Source organism: Phocoena phocoena, chromosome 19 (genome assembly GCF_963924675.1).
Source record: "Phocoena phocoena chromosome 19, mPhoPho1.1, whole genome shotgun sequence".
Classification (NCBI taxonomy): Eukaryota; Metazoa; Chordata; class Mammalia; order Artiodactyla; family Phocoenidae; genus Phocoena; species Phocoena phocoena.
In genome coordinates this window covers 52,778,472-52,802,176 of record NC_089237.1, presented here as the reverse complement: position 1 = coordinate 52,802,176, position 23,705 = coordinate 52,778,472, and the positions used below count along the sequence as shown (strand labels likewise).

The 23,705-nt window shown below is 48.7% G+C and overlaps 1 protein-coding gene across 3 annotated transcripts; it reads left to right on the top strand.

Annotated features, from left to right (window-relative positions):
* The first annotated feature begins 4,432 nt into the window (after positions 1-4,432).
* DHRS7C (dehydrogenase/reductase 7C) lies at positions 4,433-21,957 on the top strand. 3 transcript variants are annotated; one of them, XM_065897367.1, is made up of 6 exons: positions 4,433-4,556; positions 4,775-4,934; positions 12,690-12,802; positions 15,026-15,236; positions 17,104-17,196; positions 21,709-21,957. In XM_065897367.1, exons 2-6 carry the CDS (start codon positions 4,781-4,783, stop codon positions 21,915-21,917), a joined length of 780 nt encoding a protein of 259 aa, XP_065753439.1. In that variant the 5' UTR covers positions 4,433-4,556; positions 4,775-4,780; the 3' UTR covers positions 21,918-21,957. The 3 variants fall into 3 exon arrangements, with proteins under 3 accessions (XP_065753439.1, XP_065753438.1, XP_065753437.1); XM_065897366.1 differs by lacking the exon at positions 4,433-4,556 and adding an exon at positions 20,313-20,468 and having other exon boundaries at positions 4,781-4,934; positions 21,709-21,917; XM_065897365.1 differs by lacking the exon at positions 4,433-4,556 and adding an exon at positions 20,313-20,468 and having other exon boundaries at positions 4,781-4,934; positions 15,023-15,236; positions 21,709-21,917.
* The last annotated feature ends 1,748 nt before the right edge of the window (positions 21,958-23,705 follow it).

Genomic DNA, 23,705 nt, shown 5'->3' with positions numbered 1-23,705 from the left:
CCAGGGTTCATGGCTGCCAGGTCTGCACAGGCAGACAAGCCAGGCACTTATGTCCACAATGAACATCTTTGGAGTGGGCTTCCCAAAGCTGTGGTCCAAGTAAACCTTCCACCTGCCATCTTACCCTTCACTAAACACCTTTGGCTTCAGTTTCTGATTCCTGTTAACATGTCAGTATCCTTAAGTGACATAATATTTATAGACTGTATCAACCATTGATACTCTAGTATAAATGAGCATCTCACGCTTTCCTGACAGTTTGATAAGGGTGACAAAAAAAAAAAAACAAAAAAGGGAACATGTGGGTGCTAAGAGTAAGAGAAGCTGAAGAAAAGGGAAAACAGGATTTGACTACAAAGGATGTAAATTTGTTGCCCACACAGTTTTGTTGATAGAAGAGTCCAGAACGTTTTTTCCTTAACTGACACACACAAATTGATAGTATGTGTGACTATCCCCTATTTTCTTTTTTGTTTTAATCCAGAAGAAATGAATTTAAAAATTAGTTTTGTGGTATTTTTTAAACATATTTTCTTCTAAACTTTCTAATTTCCACCTACAGGAAAATCAGTTTGGAAGGATAATCAAATGATAAAACAAAATGAGAACGGTTGAATGGAATGACATCTTGTCACAGTTAAGTGGAACAAATGTTTGAATTGGTGTGCTGAAATTAAATTGCCAGGCACTTCTGCTTCTAAAAATAAACATTGCGGAACACGCAAGTCTTGTGTGAAACAGTGGTGTGCTGCATGCTTCCTAACTTGTTCGGTGACAATTTTACAGAAATTTATCTTGTATTTTAAACTAACATGTTATTGAGGCCACAGGTTGTTAGACACAGAATTTGAGTTGTTGGGGAAAAAAAAGGACTGTCGTATTCTAACAACCCTAAATGCATCTTAGCTTAGACTCATTTTTCAAAAATGTGTTTATGTTTAGTGCATATATCATTTCTGAAAAAAAAAAAAAACCCTGAATGTTTCAAATAAAATCACTCCATCCGCTTATGTTAAACTGTAACATTTAGATTGTCATAGAATAAGGGGCAGTTCAGCGAACTTCTTCACGTTTGGGGCTCCAGTTGAGTACCTGCCTAATGAATGAGGGTCCCGTGGAATTCTGTGTTTTGTTGAATCACGCGTATCTGAAGGGACAGTAAACGGATTTTCACTGGAATGAACCCAGTGCAGAGAAGCCGTGCTGAGATCCTCCAGAGCAGAAGGGTTTGTACCCAGTGACCCCTGCCCTCCACAGTGTACATGTTCTGTTATGTGATTTGTCACCCCTGGGTGTCTGTGGAGGTAAATCCTGTGTCGCTGATGTCTGGGGCTGGGGGAGTCAGTGATCGACTAGACCCCGGGCAGGGCAGGAGACGCCTGGTTCCCGAAGCTCAGGTCAAAAAACCGATTCTTTGCTACATTCTGAGTTTCCAAGGCCCTCTGCTTCCTTTTATAGATATATATTTTTTAACATCTTTATTGGAGCATAATTGCTTTACAATGGTGTGTTAGTTTCTGCTTTATAGCAAAGTGAATCAGCTATACGCATACATATGTCCCCGTATCTCCCTTTATATTTTTTGTGTTGATCTTATTCAAGTACAACATATATCTACAGAAAAGTACCCAAACCCTAAGCGTGCAGCTTGAGGAACTTTTAGACAATGAACACAGCTGTGTAACCATCCCTTAGTTCAGGGTGTCTCATTTCCATCTATCTTTCCTCTTATAAAACAAATTTGGGTGGATTTTAATTCCTCCGTATATTGAAATAATCTGTTTACAGGTCTGTCCCCCTCTTATGAATTATAAATTATTTCTTTGCAACATGAACTGTCCTCTGTACATTCCAGCATCTAAAACAATCGTTGGCAAATAGAACCCCCAATACACATGTGTGTATATGTATGTGTATACATACACATGTATGTTTATACAAGTATGTGCACACACATTACCTGGCATCCTTCACCTCTGAATCCTGTCCAGAGTCCTCAGGAATGGGTCTCGATATGCATTAAGGAAAGGCAACAAGGAAAACCGACACAGACTAGGAAAAAATTGTCAGAAAGAAGAGAGAAACCAAAACCATCGGGCACAGCAATGGAACAGAGCCATCCTGGGTGTTGTCCACACGTCACCTCTTATGTTCTAGCTCTACGCAGTGGTCCAGCGAGGAAGACAATAGCATTAGTATCCTCATTTCCAGATGATGGCCGTGACATTCAGAAGGTTTATGTGTCTGCACACAAGGCAGAAGCAGAACTGAGGTTCAGACTCAGGGCTGTCCAACTTCAAACCCGTCATGCTGCCTTTCTGGAGGCGTGGTGGGGCCTACATTCTCTTCTCCCCTTCTCCCTCCCCAAGCGAGGCTGTCAGAGGGCAGGGCGCTGGGGCATTTTGTGGAGGAGTAAAGGGGCTGTAAACGCTGAGATGAAGCCATGGAGGGAACACTCTTCTCTGATTCACGGATGGATGAGGGCGAGTGCAAGCTACACTCGGCCTGAAACTAGATGTGGTTCCAAGTGTGGCTTCTACGTGGAACAGAGGAGACTGCAGAGGCCCCCGAGGTGAAGGCAGGCCGGGACTAGCTCTGATCTAGACTGTGACTTTCACACCCCAGGTTTCCCAGAAGGGTCCCCGACCCCATAAATGCATTCATACTGGTCTTAGTTCTCAATTCCTGGACTAGAAAATACCATTATTTCAGGGTTAGGTGAAGCTTCAGGCATCTTTCTTTTTTTTTTTTAATTTTAATTATGCTTTATTATTTGACCTACATGCTATTTATGATTGTATTGATTAATTTTAAATTCTTTTTTCTTTTCCTTTTTTTTTTTTTAAACCCCACATTTGTTTATTTATTTATTTATTTTTGGCTGTGCTGGGTCTTCGTTTCTGCGCGAGGGCTTTCTCTAGTTGTAGCAAGCGGGGGCCACTCTTCATCGCGGTGCGCGGGCCTCTCACTATTGCGGCCTCTCTTGTTGTGGAGCACAGGCTCCAGACGCGCAGGCTCAGTAGTTGTGGCTCACGGGCCCAGCCGCTCCACGGCGTGTGGGATCTTCCCAGACCAGGGCTCGAGCCCGTGTCCCCTGCAGCGGCAGTCGGACTCTCAACCACTGCGCCACCAGGGAAGCCCTTGTTTTTTTAATATAGATGATGTAGAATATTGCATTAGTTTCAGGTATACAGCAGTGATTCAGTTGTGAGTTTTGTTGGTTTTTTTTGCAGATTCTATTATAGGTTGTTACAAGATATCGAACATAATTCCCTGTGCTATGCAGTCAGTCCTCGTTGCTTATCTATTTTATGTATGGTAGTTTGTATCTGTTAATCTCATACTCCTAATTTGTCCCTCCCCGCCTCCTTTGGTAATCACAAGTTTGTCTCCTAGGATTGTAAATCTGTATTGTATATACATTCATTTGTATTATTTTTATATTCCACATATAAGCGGTATCATATGGTATGGGTCTTTGACTTATTTCACTAAGCATAATAATCTCTAGGTCCAGCCATGTTGCTGCAAATGGCAACATTTCTCTCTCTATATATATCACATCTTCTTAAGCCAGCCACCTGTTAATGGGCACTTGGTTTGTTTCCACGTCTTGGCTATTGTAAATAGTGCTGCTATGAATTTTGGGGTGCATGTATCTTTTCAAACTAGTGTTTTCATTTTTTTCTAGAAATATACCCAGGAGTGGGATTGCTGGATCATGTGGCAGCTCTACTTTTAGTTTTTTAAGGAACCTCCATACTGTTCTCCATAGCAGCTACTATCTCTCTCCACTTCTAATCCTACTGAGTTTCCTTAAGTAATTAAAATATTTGACATTTGGGATACGTTCTTAGTATTCTCAATCACTAAAGATAACGAGAGTGATCTTCTCAAGAGTCTGTTGTTGAGATGCAGCGTGGTATTTTGTTCTCCCAACAGTCCTGCAAGATGAGACCGTTGTGACCATTTTAGAGATGAGGAAGCTAAGGCTCAGAAACGTGGAAGCACTTGACGAAAGAGGAACAGCTCCAAACTGCTCTTTCCCATAGTTCACGTCACACTTCCAAGTGTTTCATTCTGCAACAGGCTCCATTCCGTTTAACAGATTTTCTGTGCTCTTCACCCCCAACTGGAAAGGGAAGGCCAGATGGCTCACTGCCACACCGGTCTGCGCTACATGGAAGCTACCTGATGGGAGGGTTATAGGAAGAGAAGGCGAGGGTGTTCGTGCTGAAATCCCAGGTCCCAATCCCTAATGCCCAGCCCCCAAACTGCAGAGGAATCTCTAATAGTGAGGCACCCGGGAGAGCTTTAAAAGGCTTGGCAGGAACTCTGAAATCAGACCCGGCCAGCATGTGTTCCTGAATATCAGAAGAGACACTATATTTACCCCGAAAGCCCTGTAGTGCACAGAGAGCTATAAATAGCCATTAGGGCCCAAGCAAGTGGCCTTAACACATGGCTTTCCTTCCAAAAATGCAGACCCATTTTAATTAAATTTGTAATTAACCTTTGGGAGGGCAGGCCGGATTCCATCTGCTTCTGGAGACACCGTGAGTAATTTTCTCTTCATTGGCCATTTGGGGATTAGCGTGCCGGCCAGGTGTTCTAGGAAGCAGCCCTCTGGGAGTCTGCACAGAGCCCGGCTCCCTGGACAGCGGGCTCCGGGCTTGGGGCATGAGTGCAGCCGGAAGCCTCAGGCCTCCCCCTGCCCCGTGTCCCGATCAGAGTCTCTTTGCAGAGCGGATTCCTTCTTCCCATTTTCCCCCAGCACAAGATGGGAGTCCCAGCTGTCCTCATGCTGCCCCTGGTGCTCCTGGGAATCAGCGGCCTCCTCTTCATCTACCAGGAGGTGTCCAATCTGTGGTCCAAGTCAGCCGTGCAGAACAAGGTGGTGGTCATCACCGATGCCATCTCAGGACTGGGCAAGGGTAAGCGAGTTTGCCCCCTCTTGTGCCCACTCCTGCCCTGAAGGATGAGAGGCAACAGGGTGGCGTATGGGTGAGCCCACTAGGCAGGTCGGGGGTGGATCGAGGCTGTGTTCTCTCCCAGCATCTGTCATTAACCAGCAAGTGTCTTCTTTCTTGGAGGCTGCAGCTTTCTCGCCTGAGACACGAGGGGATTGGAGTATCTGAGGCTGCAAACTCACAGTCTAAGGGCCAAAATCGGTCTGCAGATTTGTTTTGCCTCCAGGGGGGTTTCTAGAAATTTCGAAATGCAAAGCCCTCAGCTGGGGCAGTGAACTGGTGACGAGGCCAAACTTGGGGGTGGGGTTGGAGTCTTGGCTCCCCCACTTACCAGCTGGTGGTGCACTGCTCAGCCTTGGGTTTCTCATCTGAAAGCAAGGATACTAATACTTTCTGCCTCATAATGCTGTTGTGATGAGTAAACGAATTAATAGATGGAGAGCACTTAGAACAGTGCCTGGAACTAGAGTGGGCATCTCTCAAGAGTTAGCAACGGTGATAATTATGCAGAACGTGCAAACACCAGTGTGCCACACACCCCACTAGTCCCTATTGTCTCACACTCGGCCTGATTCTCTCAACCACATCACCTCCTGGCCTTGAAGGCATTTACGTTTGCAACTCCTGAATCAGATGGTCTCAGAGGGCCCTTCTGCTGGCGGCATGTGTGACATAAGAGATAGTAAATGCCCTTAGGTTTTTAAGATTCTCTCTCATCCCTAACAATGGTAGCGCAGCCCCACGTGTCACATAGTTTGGGTATCATTTTTGCTGTTGTTTTTGTTATTTTTAATCAAATGTCAAACCCACCAGCCAAACACTCATTAGGTCACTCAACCAGTATCTGTTGAGTCCTCTACATCCTGAAATGAGCACTGCCCCTTCCAAAGAGGCCCGCTGGTGGGCTGGGTACCCACTCCCATGGTGCTACCATTACGAGAACATTTGTAACCTCCCATCTGGGAATTCTCTCGGATTCTCCTTCCCCTGGGCACCCCAAAAGCAGCCCATCTGCATGCTTCAAGAATGGGTTCCATTTCAGTGGGTGATCGACCTGGGTTCACCACACGAGATAAAAAAGAAAGAGTAAGGCAGTAAAACTAGGTTCTTATGTGGCCCCTATGTGGGTCCCAGAAGCAGTTCCCAAGGAGGATATCCAGAATCACTAGACTCTATACTCACAAGGGACAGGGGAACGCAAATTCCATCTTCCACGGGGACAAACCAGGCACACACGTTTGCCAGTCAGACCAGACACAAGACAACAGAGAGTAGTGGGTGCCCTAGGGAAATGGAGCAAAGACACCCACCCAGGGACATGCAGAGTCAGTCTTTGGGGAAGACCGTTCTTCAAGCAGAACACGCCCACCTAGCATCAGGACAGCTGCCAACCTGAGACCCCTTCGTCACCTTCATTCCCTGGCACCTCGATGGCTCCTCCCTTTTGGACGGTCCCTAAGGCGCTGGTTTCTGGGTCCCACGGCTCCTCACAGAAATACACTACCGTTAGTGGCGTATCTGGGTATTTCTCAGTCGGTCCAGGGCACAGACTCTCTTGGTGACTGATCCATGGGTGTGTGAAAGGCACGTGCGTTCTGCTGCCCATGAATGAAGTGAGTTACAAATGTCGATTCGATCCTGTTGGTTGAGAAGGCTGCTCTATAACTGTCCTGATTTCCTGTCTTACTAGACGGGACTTCTATCTATTGCTGAGAGATGTATATTTGGTTTAGTAGTCTTGTTTATTTATTTTTAAAAGTCTCATTCTATTATAAGCAAACACTGTACAAATCAGGTGTCCAGGAAATATATCTCAGGAGCACAATGGCGTTTTCAGAGGAATATGGTCTAGTCTTTGTCATGACTAGTGTCACTGATCTTTTTCACTGTCTCTTACGGACTCACCCTAGAAAGAAATGCAAAGCAGAAAAAAAATAAAGTCCGAGTATTTAGAAGTAGCTTGAGAAGCTGGGCACGGGTGACCTTAAATAAACGCTTAGCCAGGACATGCTGCTGACCACAGCGATTCTGGGTTCAAAGTGCTCCGTTTCTCAGGTCCAAGGCAAGAAAAAAGTGAAGGGCACCAAGCGGATGATGTAGGCTACACACAGCCCACGGTACATGCCCAGTCCCACAGAACCTGACTGAACTCAGCAGGTAGCTCTGGACAGCATCAAGGAATCCAGTTCCAAGCTGTCTGAAACCAGACAGATAGAGATCAGGACTTCTAACCCTCACCCCAAACCCACACAATTCGGCCAAGTCAGGGATGGGGTCACCTTGGACCCATTGTGTCTGCAGCAAGAGTGACTCTCAAAATACGTAACCACTGTACTTGAACTGTTTCAGAGACCACAGACCCTGCCTATGTTTCATCACCTCTAAGATGCACGGTTTTTCCCCTTTGAACGTTTCTGAAATTGAGCTAACTGTCTCTCAGTCAACGGCATCTTACAATTGTCACGGGCCATCCTTGTGCATTTTAATATCTCTGAAATCAGAAAGCCTCTTGCAGGCGGGTGGCATCTTAGGTTTGAGCAACTATGGAAATAAGGGCTCCGTGTATTAATATGTTTGCTGAGTGAAAAAGAACAAGCCTGGCGTCCACGTGCTTGATACAAGATATAGGTTGTGCTGAGCTGATAAAGAACGAAATAAGAACACCTGGGTATTGTACCTAATGCCTGGCCTTGGCAGAAAGGACCTACTTGGGAGCGTGCCTTTGGACTGCACCAAAGCAGTGATGCACCACTGGGCTCCAGCCTCCCGGGTCCACCTGGCAAAGGTGAGGTGTCAGCAGAGAAGGGGGGGAAATGGGTGATGGTAACAAACACCCATGGCTGCCTCTCCCAAGGAGGTCAAGGCCACGGGTTTGGTCTGGCTCCTGGCCACAGACCCTCACCCTGCCCCAGTGGCCAGCCTGGAAGAGTGCCCGTCATCAGGGACAGTAGAGCCCCAACCTGCTCCTTTGTCAGCAGCGGAACAAGGCACCCAACGGGAATGTCAGCACTTGGGGCCCCTCCTGGCTTCACCACTCACCAGCGGCGGGGTGGTGGGTGACTCCGCTCCGCTCACTGAACCACGCCCCTCTGGTTTGTGAAACATGACCTCCACGAATGCCCACACCCAGCGCAGCTGCTGCCGCCACTCAGAATTACAGCCCAAACGCGCGTGGAGGGTAGGCATTCCCCCTCCAGGTGAAGTTTCTTTTAGCGAATTGTGTCATTATAGGAACCACATATATTAAAGAGGATTTTTCAAGAAAAAAGAACCGAAAACACACCCAGAACCCCACCCACTCGGGAACTCTTCATCCTATTTCCTTCCAGCAACTGTATGATGCTGAGATGTATCACCATCAGGGGGCAAGCACACATGGGGGGAGGGGTATAGGGAGACAGCCCACCCCGGGTCTCTCATGCAGAAGGGAAAGTCTTCCTTTGCATCTTGATTTAAAAAGAAAAAAATCAGACAGTCTCGTAGCTTTTCTGATCACTATTAGATTATACCAAACCCTTTGGTCACAATAAATTCCCAAACATAGCTTTGATTCAGAAACTGCAGTGCCCAGTCCAATACATTGATAAACGTGTCTGTTTTCGTTGAAGTTCAAGTTTCCTTCTCCCTTCCCATACCTGCCCCCAGCTAGGGCGAGTTGCTGGCCAGTTTGCTGCTCTTTCTGACCCCTCTGGGGGTGGAGGGGCAGGAAGGAGAGGAGAGAAGGAAGACAGGAAAAATTCTCAGCTGACTGACACTCTTAGAAGCCGGCTTCGAGCTCCATGCCTGGCACACATTTAAAACCGAGTGGAGGGCTTCCCTGGTGGCGCAGTGGTTGGGAGTCCACCTGCCGATGCAGGGGACACGGGTTCGTGCCCCAGTCCGGGAGGATCCCACATGCCGCGGAGCGGCTGGGCCCGTGAGCCACGGCCGCTGAGCCTACGTGTCCAGAGCCTGTGCTCCGCAACGGGGGAAGCCACGGCAGTGGGAGGCCCGCGTACCGCAAAAAAAAACAAAAACAAAACCGAGTGGATTCTTTCTCTCATGGGCTCTATTGTGGGTCCTTCAGAGGTGCCCCCTGGGCTATTCACCTGCACTTGCCGCGGGGCAGGTGCACTCCCCTTGCTCAGTTCCCGTGCCACCCCTGGTTTGGGGCAGTCTGTGCACGTACGCCCTGCGTTAGAGTCCCACTGCCCTTCTCAGAGGTCTTCTTGGGCAGAATTCAAGAGCTCCCAGCCAGCTCATAATTCACCTCTGGTCCAAGTGGTTGTGGTGGATGGGAGGGTCCTTCAGTAAAGAGACCAACCTCTGGGGCAGCCCCAGCTCTCCTCCCTCTACTCTGGGATAGTTGGTGACGCCCATGAGATTCCCCAGGTGCAACTCAGACATCACTCCGGGCTCCCGGCTGCAGGGAACTCACAGTGTGTGTTCATATGGTCACTCTCTTCTCTCTAGGATGGAGAGAAGGGGCAAAAACTCACCCAACGGTGTTCTCTCCACAAACGCCCTCTTTCCAAGTCCCCTCTCTCCTCTGCCTTATCCGTTTGCATCCTATTAGGAGTAAAGGGTATTCATGAAACAGGGTTTCAGTAATTTTCTTTGACAATCTGCATCTTGGACTGTCACTTTGGAATTTTATATCTGATCTTGGAAATCCCAATTTTAAATCTTGTTACATAATCATAGGTGCAATTGAACAACCAATAACACAGAGTCAAGTGTTATGGCACTGTGTTAGACACACTGTTTGAATCTTTTAAAAAAAAACTTACTATATTGTGAGATTTCCATGTTGGTAGACCCACTTCTGCAACATCAGTTTTAAAGCCTTTGAAATAACCGATATATAGATACTCCATCCCTAACCAACATCTCCAACTCTTTATTATTATGATATTGAGGTAAATAATAGTTTAACTATTCCATGCAGACATTCTTAATTATCTCCTTAGAATAAATGTCCATAAATAAAATAACTGGGCCATGCTTACTTTTAAGGATTCTTTTAATTTTTCTTCCAAAAGACTGTAGCAATTTACACTACAACCAGCAGTGAATATGTGATTATTACCAATTTTTTTTTTTTTTTGCGGTACGCGGGCCTCTCACCGTTGTGGCCTCTCCTGTTGCGGAGCACAGGCTCCGGACGCGCAGGCTCAGCGGCCATGGCTCACGGGCCCAGCCGCTCTGAGGCACGTGGGATCTTCCCGGACTGGGGCACGAACCCGTGTCCCCGGCGTCGGCAGGCGGACTCTCAACCACTGCGCCACCAGGGAAGCCCACCAATTTTGTTTTGATTGTCATGTTTTAACTTGCATTTCTTTATTATTGGCTTACACATCTCACTAGCCAATTTCCTTATTAGGGCCTTTATTGATTTACAAGAGTTCTTTGTGGATTAAATAAATTAACCCCTTTTCTGACATATGTATTATAAATAGATTTCCTCAATTTATCTCCCTCTTAATTTTTATTTGTGTTTTCTTCTGTAAGGAAGGATTTTTTTTTAAGGATAAAAACCTGTAAATAATTTGTATTATTTCTTCCTTCAGTGTTGTGCTTAAAAGATCTTTCCCCAAAACAATATATCTCTATTTTCTTCTAGGTCTTTTATGGTTCTATTTTTACGTTTAGTTATTTAATACATTTGGTATATTGTACTTAGATTTTTTCCCTCTCAAATAGTTATCCAGTGGGCCAAAAACCTCTTTTAAATAATATGTTCTTTTCCCGCTGATTCAACGTGCTAACTTTACCATATGCTAAATTCTTATGAATACTCGGCTCTATTTTTTTTTATATATATATATATTTTTTTTTACTTTTGGCTGCGTTGGGTCTTCATTGCTGTGCGCGGGCTTCCTCTAGTTGCGGCGAGCGGGGGCTACTCTTCGTTGTGATGCGCGGGCTTCTCATCGTGGTGGCTTCTCTTGCTGCAGAGCACGGGCTCTAGGCGCCCGGGCCTCAGTAGTTGTGGCATGAAGGCTCAGTAGTTGTGGCTCACGGGCTCTAGAGCGCAGGCTCAGTAGTTGTGGCGCACGGGCTTAATTGCTCCACGGTACGTGGGATCTTCCCAGACTAGGGCTCGAACCCGTGTCCCCTGCATTGGCAGACAGATTCTTAACCACTGCACCACCAGGGAAGCCCCACACAGTTATTTCTTGATTCAAGTTTCCCTCTGTCAGCAGAACTGACCACAACTTCCCCTGACCACAGAGACCTCCCCTCCCTAGAGCCTCCTCCTTTCCTTCTCCATCAGCCCCTCCTGCCTTCACTTCTGCTCCCATCTGGCTTAGACTGAATGGTCCAGCACATCAATTGCTCCCTCTCCAATACCACAATTCCCCTGCCCACAATGCCCACTTCTCAAACCCCTGCCAACTGTCCTGTCCAGCTGGCCCCCTTCTCTCCATCTGCTCCAGCTGTTGAGACTTGCAGGAGAAAATCACACAAACGTAAGATCATTTAGAGCCATGGCACACAGGATTTCCAGCCCCTAGTGGGCACCCAGTACTGCCCAACTACCCTTTGGCATCCCCAGGCAGCCCGGGTCACCAGTGCTTGGTGTAAAAATGGGACAGTAATAGCTACTCCCCTGTAGTAGGTGTTGTTGGTGCCCCTCCTAGATTCCTGTACCTGGCCAGTTCATCCATCCCCAGGTCCTATGAGTGTTGGTGGCCACGGCTCATAGACTTGCCCTCTGCAAGAGGACACCCTTTGTACCCACCCCCGGAGGGAGGCAGCCCACCATCGGCGACTGGTTGACACACGTGTACAAAAGACAGTCCCCTTGCATCCAGGTGGGACAGTCTTGCAGCTGGGTTTACAGTCCAGAGCCTTCCTTGGGTCCAGCCAAAGCTAGACTCTATCCTTCCCCTTCCCCTACCCCATGCCCTTACTCCCTGACAGATTTTCTCTGAAGAACACTCTCCCTGAATTAATCCTGGCCGCCTGAATCCCTGTCTTAGATTCTGCTTTTAGGGAACCCAACCTAAGAAACTGCTGCATGGGATGACTGAGAATTAAATGAGCTAATATATGGGAATCCCTTTCAATAGCTACCCAAGCAAGTAAACTGTCAAAATCTGTTAGCTTTTATTGTTCTTAAATATCACTGTTATTGCCACATAAGAATAATTGTATCTACCAACTACTTCCCAGTTAAGAACATTGGATGAGGGACTTCCCTGGCAGGCCAGTGGTTAAGACTCCACACTGGGACATTGGGTGAGTCAGAAATTCATCCAGAGTAAAACTTACTAGACAGCAGGCAGGTTTCCTTTCTTAATAAAAAGAACCCTGGCTGGAGTATCGACCCACAGAGAAAACGTGGAGGAAACTAGTGACATTTGGGCTGAAAAAACATGGCAGCTGTCTCCAATATCTTCAGATTGAGATATATTTAGAGCTGTGCTTCTGGGGGTCTTGTTTGATAGAGTCATCTTTCTGTCCAGTTTAAGAAAGAATGTCCTAATAATCAGAACTACCCAATGGAGGAGGGGTTATTTCACACCCCAGTGAGATGCCCTTCACAGGAGGCAACCGTGCTGAGGCTGGAAACAAGAAGAAATTCCAGAGCAAGCTGAATGCAATGACCTCTAAAGGAACTCATGGCTCTCAGGCTTTTGAATTCTTTGAATCCTTGAATTTGTAAGAAAGAGGGGCTCTCCATCAGTGGTTTCATGCACAGTGTGCCCTGTCCTCCTTCCTTCTTCCCCTCAGAGTGTGCTCGGGTGTTCCATACCAGCGGGGCCAGGCTGGTGCTGTGTGGAAAGAACTGGGAGAGGCTTCAGAGTCTACACGATGCCCTGATCAGTGTGGCTGACCCCAGCAAGGTAAGGCCTTCTGGCAGCCGGCATGGGCAACCCCTGGACACCCTTAGCCTTCGTTGCGTGTTACAGGGCAGCTCTTTCGGTGAGATTTGGGTGAAATTTTGCTTTGGAGAAATGTAATTTTTTTAATGTATTTTTAAAAATTTAATTTAATTTATTTTTGGCTGCATTGGGTCTTCGTTTCTGCTTGGGCTTTCTCTAGTTGCGGCTACTCTTCATTGCCGTGCACGGGCTTCTCATTGCGGTGGTTTCTCTTGTTGCGGAGCCGGGCTCTAGGCGTGCAGGCTTCAGTAGTTGTGGCACGTGGGCTCTAGAGCGCAGGCTCAGTAGTTGTGGCCCAGGGGCTTAGTTGCTCCAAGGCATGTGGGATCTTCCTGGATCGGGGATTGAACCCATGTCCCCTGCATTGGCAGGCGGATTCTTAACCACTGCGCCACCAGGGGAGTCCGGGGAAACGTAATCTTGACACAGGTAAGTCTGCCAAGTTGGGGGTTGGCTCATTTTGACCCTTCATCGTGCCTCTAGCCTCTGAGCCTCCCCCACACCCCGCCCATTCTATTTAAGTCAGATTCAAAGAGGATCCAGAAAATATGGTATGTCACAGATATGGGCTCTGTTTATAAACACTCATGGCTGATTTTTTAATTAATACTTCAAATAATATTTCCTTCAAAGAGGGAATTCCCTGGCAGTCCAGTGGTTAGGACTTGGCGCTTTCACTGCCATGGCCCAGGTTCAATCTCTGGTCAGGACACTAAGATCCCGCAAGCCAAAAAAAAAAAAAAATTTTTCCTTCAAAGAAATCAGGGATGTGAAGTCCCCTTCCATGAAGTTACACAGGAGGTGAACACATTTCAATGCAGCTGGGGTTTTCAAAGCATTTCTGGAGCATTGTTTAAGAAATTGCTTTCAGGGGCTTCCCTGGTGGAGCAGTGGTTAAGAATCCGCCTGCTGATGCAGGGGACACGGGTTCGAGCCCTGGTCTGGGAAGATCCCACATGCCGCGGAGCAACGAAGCCCGTGTGCCACAACTACTGAGCCCACGTGCCACAACTACTGAAGCCCGCACGCCTAGAGCCAGTGCTCCGCAACAAGAGAAGCCAAGGCAATGAGAAGCCCACACACCACAATGAAGAGTAGCGCCCGCTCGCTGCAACTAGAGAAAGCCTGTGTGCAGCAACGAAGACCCAACACAGCCAAAAATAAATAAATAAATGAATTTATTTGAAAAAAAGAAAAAGACATTGCCTTCATAGAGTTCTCTTCAGGATTTTTTTTTTTTTTTTTTGATCTTCTCCCTTGATGTTGAATTTGATTTTGGAAATAGCCAAAAATCATTCATAACTAACTCTGGTATTTGAGGAGATGGAGCGACCAGGGTAACACAACATAGTCCAAGGTATGTTTCTTGGGATCTTATTGGGTATTGGTTATTAAGTAGTAAAAACGAGGTTCTGAAGTCAACTGTGTGGGAAATACTGAGTTAGGCCGAGCTTGTCTGACTAATTTCTTTACTGCAGGACTTTTCAGGGCCTTTGCTATGCAAATGTGCATTGTGTTATTTGCAAAAAGAACATATGATAGTCTGCATTTCCCAAGCAAATTTGACCAGGGAGCCTTTTTTTAAGGCCGTATCTCAGGGCTAGTGTTTGTCAAACACCGGGATTGCATTCACCATATGGTAAAATCAATTTTTCCATCTGTATCCCTTCTAACCCATGAGAATCCTGACGATATCAAATGTTTAGGGCTGAACACAAACGCCTGGCACATAGATGGTGTTCCAAAAAAATTGTGTTGACTGTATGATTTTGGCCAAAACTTAAACGTGGCTACAAAGTACTGGGCAGATTCTCTTGTGGCTTGGAAGCCAGTTTGAAAGCGATTTCCAAAAAGGAGCTCAGAAGTGTTATAAGAAATGACATCACCAGCAGAATCAATGCATGGCCTCCACTTGGATTTCTCAGGTCCGGCCCCTTAACCAGAAGTTCAGACTTATGACTGCATGTTTGCGTGTTGGGAATGTTGTTGTTGCTCTGGTCCCCAAGGATGCATTTTCTCCATCAATTTCCTTCCTCCCAGAGTCATCTCTGCTTCTTCCTCATCATTTGTTTGTAGTCATTCCATGAGCTCTGAGTTTCAAAATGGGTGGCTCTCAGATTGAAGGGTCCCAAGGTCTGCGGGGATGTACCCACATGTGTCTTGACTCTCTCATTGGTCCAGCAGACATTCACCCCAAAGCTGGTCCTCTTGGATCTCTCGGACATCAGCTGTGTCCAGGATGTGGCCAAAGAGGTCCTGGATTGCTATGGCTGCGTGGACATCCTCATCAACAATGCCAGCATGAAGGTGAAGGGGCCTGCCCATAAGATTTCTCTGGAACTCGACAAAAAGATCATGGATGCCAATTACTTTGGACCCATCACACTGACCAAAGGTCTCGTGAGTTTGACCTTCCCACTGGCTGCTAGAGAGGGCTCTGTTATATTTCCAGACAGTCACCCAATTCTGGATGGAGCCTCCAGCCCCTCTTTCAGAATAATCCCTGCTTATTTGGTGAAAGCTTTCAGCATCTGACTGTAAATGTTGATGAAAGAAAAGGGATTGTGAAAGTCTCTGACTGGTATATTCCAACCTTCCTCTCCATCAAGCCCCCTCCCCAAGCCCTGCCCTTTTCTCCTCCTTTCTTACTCATATCCATGGCTCCCCTCCAATCCCATCCCACATCTCTGGACCATTGTCTTCATCCCCTGCAGTTCTTTTTTTTTTTTTTTTTGCGGTACACGGACCTCTCACTGCTGTGGCCTCTCCCGTTGCGGAGCATACGCTCCGGACGCGCAGGCTCAGCGGCCATGGCTCACGGGCCCAGCCGCTCACCGGCATGTGGGATCTTCCCGGACCGGGGCACGAACCCGTGTCCCCTGCATCGGCAGGCGGACTCCCAACCACTGTGCCACCAGGGAAGCCCCCCTGCAGATCTTTTACTATATTGACCTTGTGGTTGATCTGCTCCTAATCATGACAGTTGGTCCAAGGTTGAAAAAGAGTTTATCTGCAAGAGACCCAGAATACTGTCAATCCCTTTGCAGAAACAGGAAGGCAGGAGGATGTCTCCCTTTTAAAGGTAAAATGGTGGTTCCTGTGTGGAGATTTCTAAGGGTCAAGTTCAAATGCAGATCTGAAGCTGGGGTTAGGGGTGTTGCTAGAGATGACATGGAATAGAAGCAAGAGTTGAAGCCCTCCTCGCATCCCAAATAAAGTTTATCAAAGCAGAAGCACAAAAGGGAGAACATAAGCATGGAGAACGTCTACGTGTAGGGAGTAGTGTGTTTGGCCATGATCTTAGAGCTGCCTTCTCTACGGCCAGAATCTCCATGATGATGGGATTCTGAGAGCTGTGACAGCTGAAGGGAAAGAAGTACTGGGAGCAGAAAGATGACTCCCCAGAGCTTCTAAGATGATGCCCCAGAGGTTACAGTTTCCTCCAGCCCAATCGCTGTGGACACACCAAGCAGGCCAGCCAAGGTGTGTCCTTCACTCAACCTCTGAGAGCTCAGGGTCCCTGGCACCACGGTGAGGAATGCAAACTTAAGTCTTATGATATTTTCTGCCATCTCCCTATTCAATCTGTGCTATTATTACTCCATATCTTTTTCTAAATTTCCTCATTTATAAGTTAATTCAATTCAGGAGAAAATCTTTACCATAAATTAAAAACCCCTTTCCCTCTCCATCAATACAAGAAAACCTGAAATCAGAACAAAGCAGTAAGTTCTCCCAAGACAAAGGGCTGAGGTTTTTCCTCTCTTTTTTTAAAGAAGATTAGCACATGCAAGAGTAGTATTAAAGACCCATTGGAACCAACTTTCCTACTGGAAGCAATAGGACAGTTGAAAAGGGATTACCTTTCTCACTATTGCAATCAGTGTCACTCCATGCACATGGATGGGTCATTTCAAATTACCCAGGGACTCCCCTGGGGGTCCAGTGGTTAGGACTCTGCACTTCCACTGAAGGGGGCCTGGGTTCGATCTCTGGTCGGGGAACTAAGATCCTGCATGCCACATGCAGCGAGGCCAAAGAAATTAAATAATAAAATAAAATAAAATAACCCAGCAATTCTCCGGTCGAGCCCAGCCCACTCTTAGGAAACACTGGATAAGTGGTAACCAGGGTCCATGCCATCTGTGTCCCACAGTAATCTAACTGTCAGGGAGGCAGAGGAGCCCCCGTGATGAGGGGAAGGGCTCTGCCTGACTCGGTCTCAGACTTGTAACCGTGATTCTTTGTCCCGTGCTTTCCAGCGCTGCTGCCCAACATGATTTCCCGGAGGACCGGACAAATTGTGTTAGTGAATAACATTCAAGGGAAGCTTGGAATCCCATTCCGTACTGCCTGTGAGTTGCTAAGACAAACATGTTTCGTCCTATGTTATATGTCTTTTTTTTTTTTTTTTTCTTGCGGTACGCGGGCCTCTCACTGTTGCGGCCTCTCCCGTGTGGAGCACAGGCTCCGGACGCGCAGGCTCAGCGGCCATGGCTTACGTGCCCAGCCGCTCCGCGGCATGTGGGATCTTCCCGGACCGGGGCACGAACCCGTGTCCCCTGCATCGGCAGGCGGACTCCCAACCACTGCGCCACCAGGGAAGCCCTGTTACGTGTTTTATAAGACAAGAGATGTGCATCTAGGACTAGGCGTGGGGTTACACTGGGGAAGAGGGTCCAGAGATGAAAGCATCTGTTGGCTTTTCTCTCATCCCTTCAGCTCCTAGTTTTGACCATCTACAGCACACAGGTGACTATGGGAGATAAAGATAAGCCCTCCCCTCAGCCCCCAGAAGCTCACGTCTCACAGGCGGTCAGGACACATCCTGGCTGGACACGATCAATGCCAGATCAAGGTCACGCTCCTGACATGGGTGCACAGCCCCAGCTCAGATGCCCCCTTCTCTGTAAAGATGCCCCTGGAGAGACAGGAATGATTACAACTGGGAAAGAAAGGAGGGGTGCACATCCCTAAAGGGGAGAGGGATGGAGAGGTTCTGAGGAAGAAGGAAGGAGAAAAGGAAAGGGACCCAATTCCAGGGAAGGCTTGAGAGAGAATTCCAAAGGTGAGACTCCTCTAAAAAGTCCAAGGAGGAGAGAGACTTCTCGGTGTATATTCCTGGGACCCAACTGGGAGAATTCTGGAGACATTCCCACCTCCCATTAGGTAGGATGTGAGAAGGTGGGGGAACGTGTCTCATACGTTTCCTTATGGCCCGAAGTACCATGCACAAAACCGGAGCTGGGTAAGTAAGTGTCTGGGGGGTAGAAAGGTGAGAGGGAGAGAGGAATGAAGAAAGGGTGGGTGGGGTGGCCTGATGTAGTCTTCTGGGGCCACCACAACAAAATACCCCAGGGACTTCCCTGGTGGCACCGTGGTTAAGACTCCCCGCTCCCAATGCAGGGGGCCTGGGTTCAATCCCTGGTCAGGGAACTAGATCCCACATGCACGACACAACTAAGGGTTCACAGGCCACAACTAAGGAGTCGGCGAGCCGCAACTAAGGAGCCCACCTGCCACAACTAAGACCTGGTGCAACCAAATAAATAAATAAATATTAAAAAAAAAAAAAAGACCAGGTGGCTTAAACAACAGAAATGTATTTTCTCACAGCTCTGCAGGCTGGAAGTCCAAGATCAAAGTGTGGGCAGGCTTGATGTTTCCCGAGGCCTCTCTCCATGGCTTGCTGATGGCCTGCTCCCCGGGTCCTCACATGGTCTTTGTGTGGGGGCACCCCTGCCGTCTCCTGCTCTTCTTATAAGGACACCAGTCCGATTGGACTAGGGCACCACCCTAACAGCCTCATTTTAACTTAATTACCTTTTAAAGGCCCTTATCTCAAAATACAGCCACAATCTGAGATACTGGGGTTAGGACTTCAACATATGAATTTGGGGGTGGGATACAATTCAGCCCATCATATCCCCCTAATAGTGTTTTACTTTCCTTTTCTCGTTTGCATTAGTTAGGCTAAGCCGACAGTGCTGTAAAGACCTTTATTCCTCCTCCATATAACTGTCTAAATGGGATGGCCCAGCTCAGCGGGCATCACTGTTCCTCACGTGGTCACTCGGGGGCCCAGAGTCGTGCCAAGTCACAGCTTTGCCATCATTTTCCACGTGGTCAAAGCTAGTTCCCACCCCACGTGGGTTCCTGCTGGCAAGAAGAGGGCGTCGCGCCCATACAGCACTGCTCACATCCTGTTGTCGAGAAGCCAGTCACATGCTTACCCCCCTCGCTGCAAGGGATGCTGGGAATTGTAGTCCGCCTGTGGGCCCAGGATGGGGAGAAGAATAGAGCTGGGTCCACACAGGGCAGTCTTTGCCACGTACCTCATTCCGTCTCTGCCCAAGCCCATCTAGAACCTCACCACTATTCCTCCCACTCACAAACATACGTGTCATTTTCAGCAGGTGGATTACTTTCCACTTGCTCGCTGCCTTCATTCATTCAACAAACATCAATCGAATGCCTAGAACCAGGTGCTGGGGACACAGAGAGCAGTGACATGATACAATGTGGCGTGGGCAACACAAGTGGCCCTTTGGCCTCCAACTAACAGGGAGCCCAATGCACTGCTTTCCTTGGAACATTTCTTTTTTTTTTTTTTAATTTATTTTTGGTTGCGTTGGGTCTTCATTGCTGCCCACGGGCTTTCTCTAGTTGCGGAGAGCGGGGGCTACTCCTGGTTGTGATGCATGGGCTTCTCACTGCGCGTGCTTCAGTAGTTGTGGCTCCTGGGCTCTAGAGCGCAGGCTCAGTAGTTGTGGCACACGGGCTTAGTTGTTCCGAGGCACGTGGGATCTTCTCGGACCAGGGCTCGAACCCGTGTCCCCTGAATTGGCAGGCGGATTCTTAGCCACTGCACCACCAGGGAAGTCCTAGCTCCTGCATTCTTAACCCTGATGGCCTCAGGGCCTTGGAGAAATCACTCTCTCAGGGAATCAGCCTTCCCGGCTGAAATGTTTTATATATATTTTCTCACTTGGGTAGGGTGATATTATCCCCACTTTATTTATTTATTTATTTAGCCCATTTTATCGATTTTTAATTTTACTGAAGTCTAGTTGATTTACAACGTTGTGTTAGTTTCTGCTGTACCGAAAAGGGACTCGGTTACACGCATACATCCTCTTTTTCATATTCTTTTCCATTATGGTTTATCACGGGATATTGAATATAGTTCCCTGTGTATTATGCCCATTTTAAAGATAAGAAAACTGAGCCTCTTTAGGTAAAAATGAGTCACTTGCCCAAAGTCACACAGCGGGCAAGTGGCTAAGTTGGATTCCGTCTCATCTCTGCATCTGTCCACTGCTTCACAAGGGCTCTCTGTTCTCATCTACGAAGTGAGGGGCAGGTGACTTGAGGCCTCTCCCAACAGAGCTCGCAGGGATGTGTGTCCCCAAGGCCCCTCCTGGGAAGCACAGCGGGACCCATGCCCACCCCTGGATGGTTTCTCTTCCAGACGCCGCGGCCAAGCACGCAGCGCTCGGCTTCTTCGACTGCCTGCGGGCCGAGGTGGAGGAATACGACGTCATCGTCAGCACCGTGAGCCCCTCTTTCATCCGCTCCTACCACGTTCATCCAGGCCAAGGAAACTGGGAGGCCTCCATCTGGAAATGTGAGCTTTCAGAGCGAAGCCAGAGGGACAGGGGCCGGAGGGCTCTGGAGGAGGGGTGGGTCCAGGGGCGTGTTCCTGAAGCATGAGACTGGGGACGGTGAGGCCCCTGCAGCCAGCTAACAGTTGGGAGGGACCCCAAAACTTAGGTCCTGAGGCACCAGATAGATGGAATCCTAACCTGCAATCAGCAGACCGAAGCCAGGTTGGGCTCCGTCAGTCACAGGCTCTGTGACCTTGGCCACTGGGACTGCCCGCCTCTGGGCCTCAGTTTCCCATGTGGAATAGCCAGGATTTGGTCTTCGAGAACTTCCTCTTCCCCTTGCTCTAGAAGGCAGCACAGAGAAACTCAGAGTCTGGCCCTAACTGCCTGCATGTGAAGTTCGCCTCAGTCACGTATTAAGCAACTCCCTTCATCTCTCTGCCTCTGTTTCCCCTTTGGAAAATGAGGGCTAATGGTAATACCTAACTTGTAGACTCATAGGGAAGACTGAAAGTTCCAGCTCGTAGAGGGGTTGGAACAGCAACCAGCACATCCTGAGTGGTCTGTAAATGCACCTATGATCAGTATTCTAGAATGCTCTACACAGAGCAGCTACCCCCTGCCCGAGGCTCTATCTACATTAGGGAATCAAGATGAATCAAGACATGGGCAAGGGCTTCCCTGGTGGCGCAGTGGTCGAGAGTCCGCCTGCTGATGCAGGGGACACGGGTTCATGCCCCGGTCCGGGAAGATCCCACATGCCGCAGAGCGGCTGGGCCCGTGAGCCATGGCCGCTGAGCCTGCGCGTCCGGAGCCTGTGCTCCTCAACGGGAGAGGCCACAACAGTGAGAGGCCCGCGTACCGGAAAAAAAAAAAAAAAAAAAAAGACGTGGGCAAGAGGTTCCAGGAGGCTCTGGACAAACACAGCTTCGCAACAACTGTAAACAACAGCCCCTTCGTACATCCGGCAGCTTCCTATCTTCTAAGCTCTTTCTCATCCCCTCCGACGGCTCATAACCATCCTGGGATGTTAACGGGGCAGGAGACTGTGCCTACGTTACAGATGTGAAAGCTGAGGCGCAGCGGGTAAAGTGCCTCCCCAGGGCGCACAGCCAGCAGACGGCAGAGTTGGTCCCAAGACTGAGACTCCAGAAGCGCACACCCGTCCCCACCCCGGGGGGGTGGGGGCAGGGGGGCGGGGCTCTGACTACACCCCTCCTCCCGAGGCTATAAGCCCTGCCCCTCCTGGGGGCTTTTCAGTCTTTTTCAGGAGACTGACCTACGGTGTGCACCCCGTGGACGTGGCAGAGGAGGTGATGCGCACGGTGAGACGCAAGAAGCAAGAGGTCTTCCTGGCCAACCCCATCCCCAAGGCCGCCGTGTACCTCCGCACCTTCTTCCCTGAGGTTTTTTTTGCCGTGGTGGCCTGTGGGGTGAAGGAGAAACTCAACGTCCCAGAGGAGGGTTAACTGCAGGGGGCCAAAAGGGTCACCCCGCAGGGAATAAAGGCTTCAGGGGCAGTTGCGGGATCCTCCATTCTCTCAGCACTCGGGGCCCCAAACAATTCCCCAACCTGCCCACCACCTGTGGGAGATGTGCACCATCCCAGTGAGGATGGCCCGGCGTTCAGCCCAGTCGCCCCGGGCCCCTGGGTGTCTCCCACGTGACTTTCCCAGGACACACTTCCAGAAGCTTCTCGACCCTATAGAGTGACAGCCCGGCAGAAAAACAGGAACCATAACAGGTCCAACTCCCAAATACTCGCACTCCCACTGTGGCCATCAGCCTGCCCAGGACCTCAGAAAAGCACCTCCATTTTACACAAGGGTGACCTGCCCACTCTGCCCCCAGCCACAAAAGCTGAACTTGGCAACTCCTTAGGGCAGCGCTGTGAAACTGAACTTTCTGGAATGATGGAAATAGTCTATCATCTGCAGTGTCCAGTATGGCAACCAACTAGCCACGTATGGCTGTTGAATACCTATAATGTGGCCTGTGCAACAGAATTTTCAATTTTATTTAATGTGAATTAATTTCACTTTAAATAGCCGCATGGGGCCAGCGGTTCCCAGGTTGGCAACACAGCAGAGCTGTAATCCTCGGTCCCGGCAGCATCTCAGAATCAGCCCTTTCCCTGGATTTAATTGGTCCAAAGAGGAGCCCAGGCACAGCTGCTTAAGGTGCAACAAATCTTGAGAACTTCTGCCCCGGGGCATCCAGCTCATTCAAGCCTCTTCTTACATTCTCAAAGCAAAATTCATTTAAACCTGCCATCCTTGTTGTTGGTGGGTGTTTCTCTTAGTGTTTCTTAAACAAAACAGTTAATGATTCGTGAAATCTTGGAAAGTGTAGGGTACATTGTTTGCACTGATAATTGTACCTACTGATTCAAACTTTTCTAATATTTACAGATGAAAGAGGGCTCAAATTTCCTCCCTGAACCCAAGCCATTTACGAAATTAGCACACACGGTACATGTCTGCATATATATATATATATATATATATATATATATCCCTGAATTTAAAAAGCAAAATGTCCAGGATCACGTGATCACCAGGGAACCCAGGCTACCTCAGGATAAGGCTGCTGGTCGGGATGCGTCACCAGAATCTAGGAGGGACAGCTGAGGCAGGGCAGGCCTAGGGTCAGCAAGATGACCTTCTATGTTATTACTGCTGTTGGGTGCTGGGATGCTAGAGGTGCTTAGGCCAGAATGATGGAGGGTCGGTAGGGGCTGGGAGGTGGGGGACGGACGACAGCATTGGGAAAACGACTGAAATGTGATAGGTGGCCAGAGACAGAGACGGCAGCTTTGGGGCAAGAAGGGCCGCGGGCAGCCAGTCCTGGGGTCGCACCAGGGCTGGGCTCCAGGTCTAGCTTCGCCACGCCCCAGCCCCGGGCCTGGGGTCCTGAACCACTCTCTTTGGGGCTCTGCCTCCTCTCAGGTTGGAGCGGGGCTGAGGGGACCATCCTTTGGTGGTGGGAGGAGGGGTGGATGGGCAGAGAAGGGCTGCCTCTGGGAAGCATCCACAGGGGCACCAAGCCAAACGCTGGGAAAGCAAAGACTAGAAGACTCCAAGGTGGGGGAAGACCTCAGACCCCTGGGATTTCCCAAAAAAAGACACGTTGAATGATGGCTCAGGAAGAAGGACCTTCGTGTCAGTGGGTCTGCTCCGCTGTCCCTGCAGCCAAACAGGGTCAGAGACCTGCAGGTGGACGCAGCCACAGCAGGACTGAGTGGCTGGCCCCCCAAG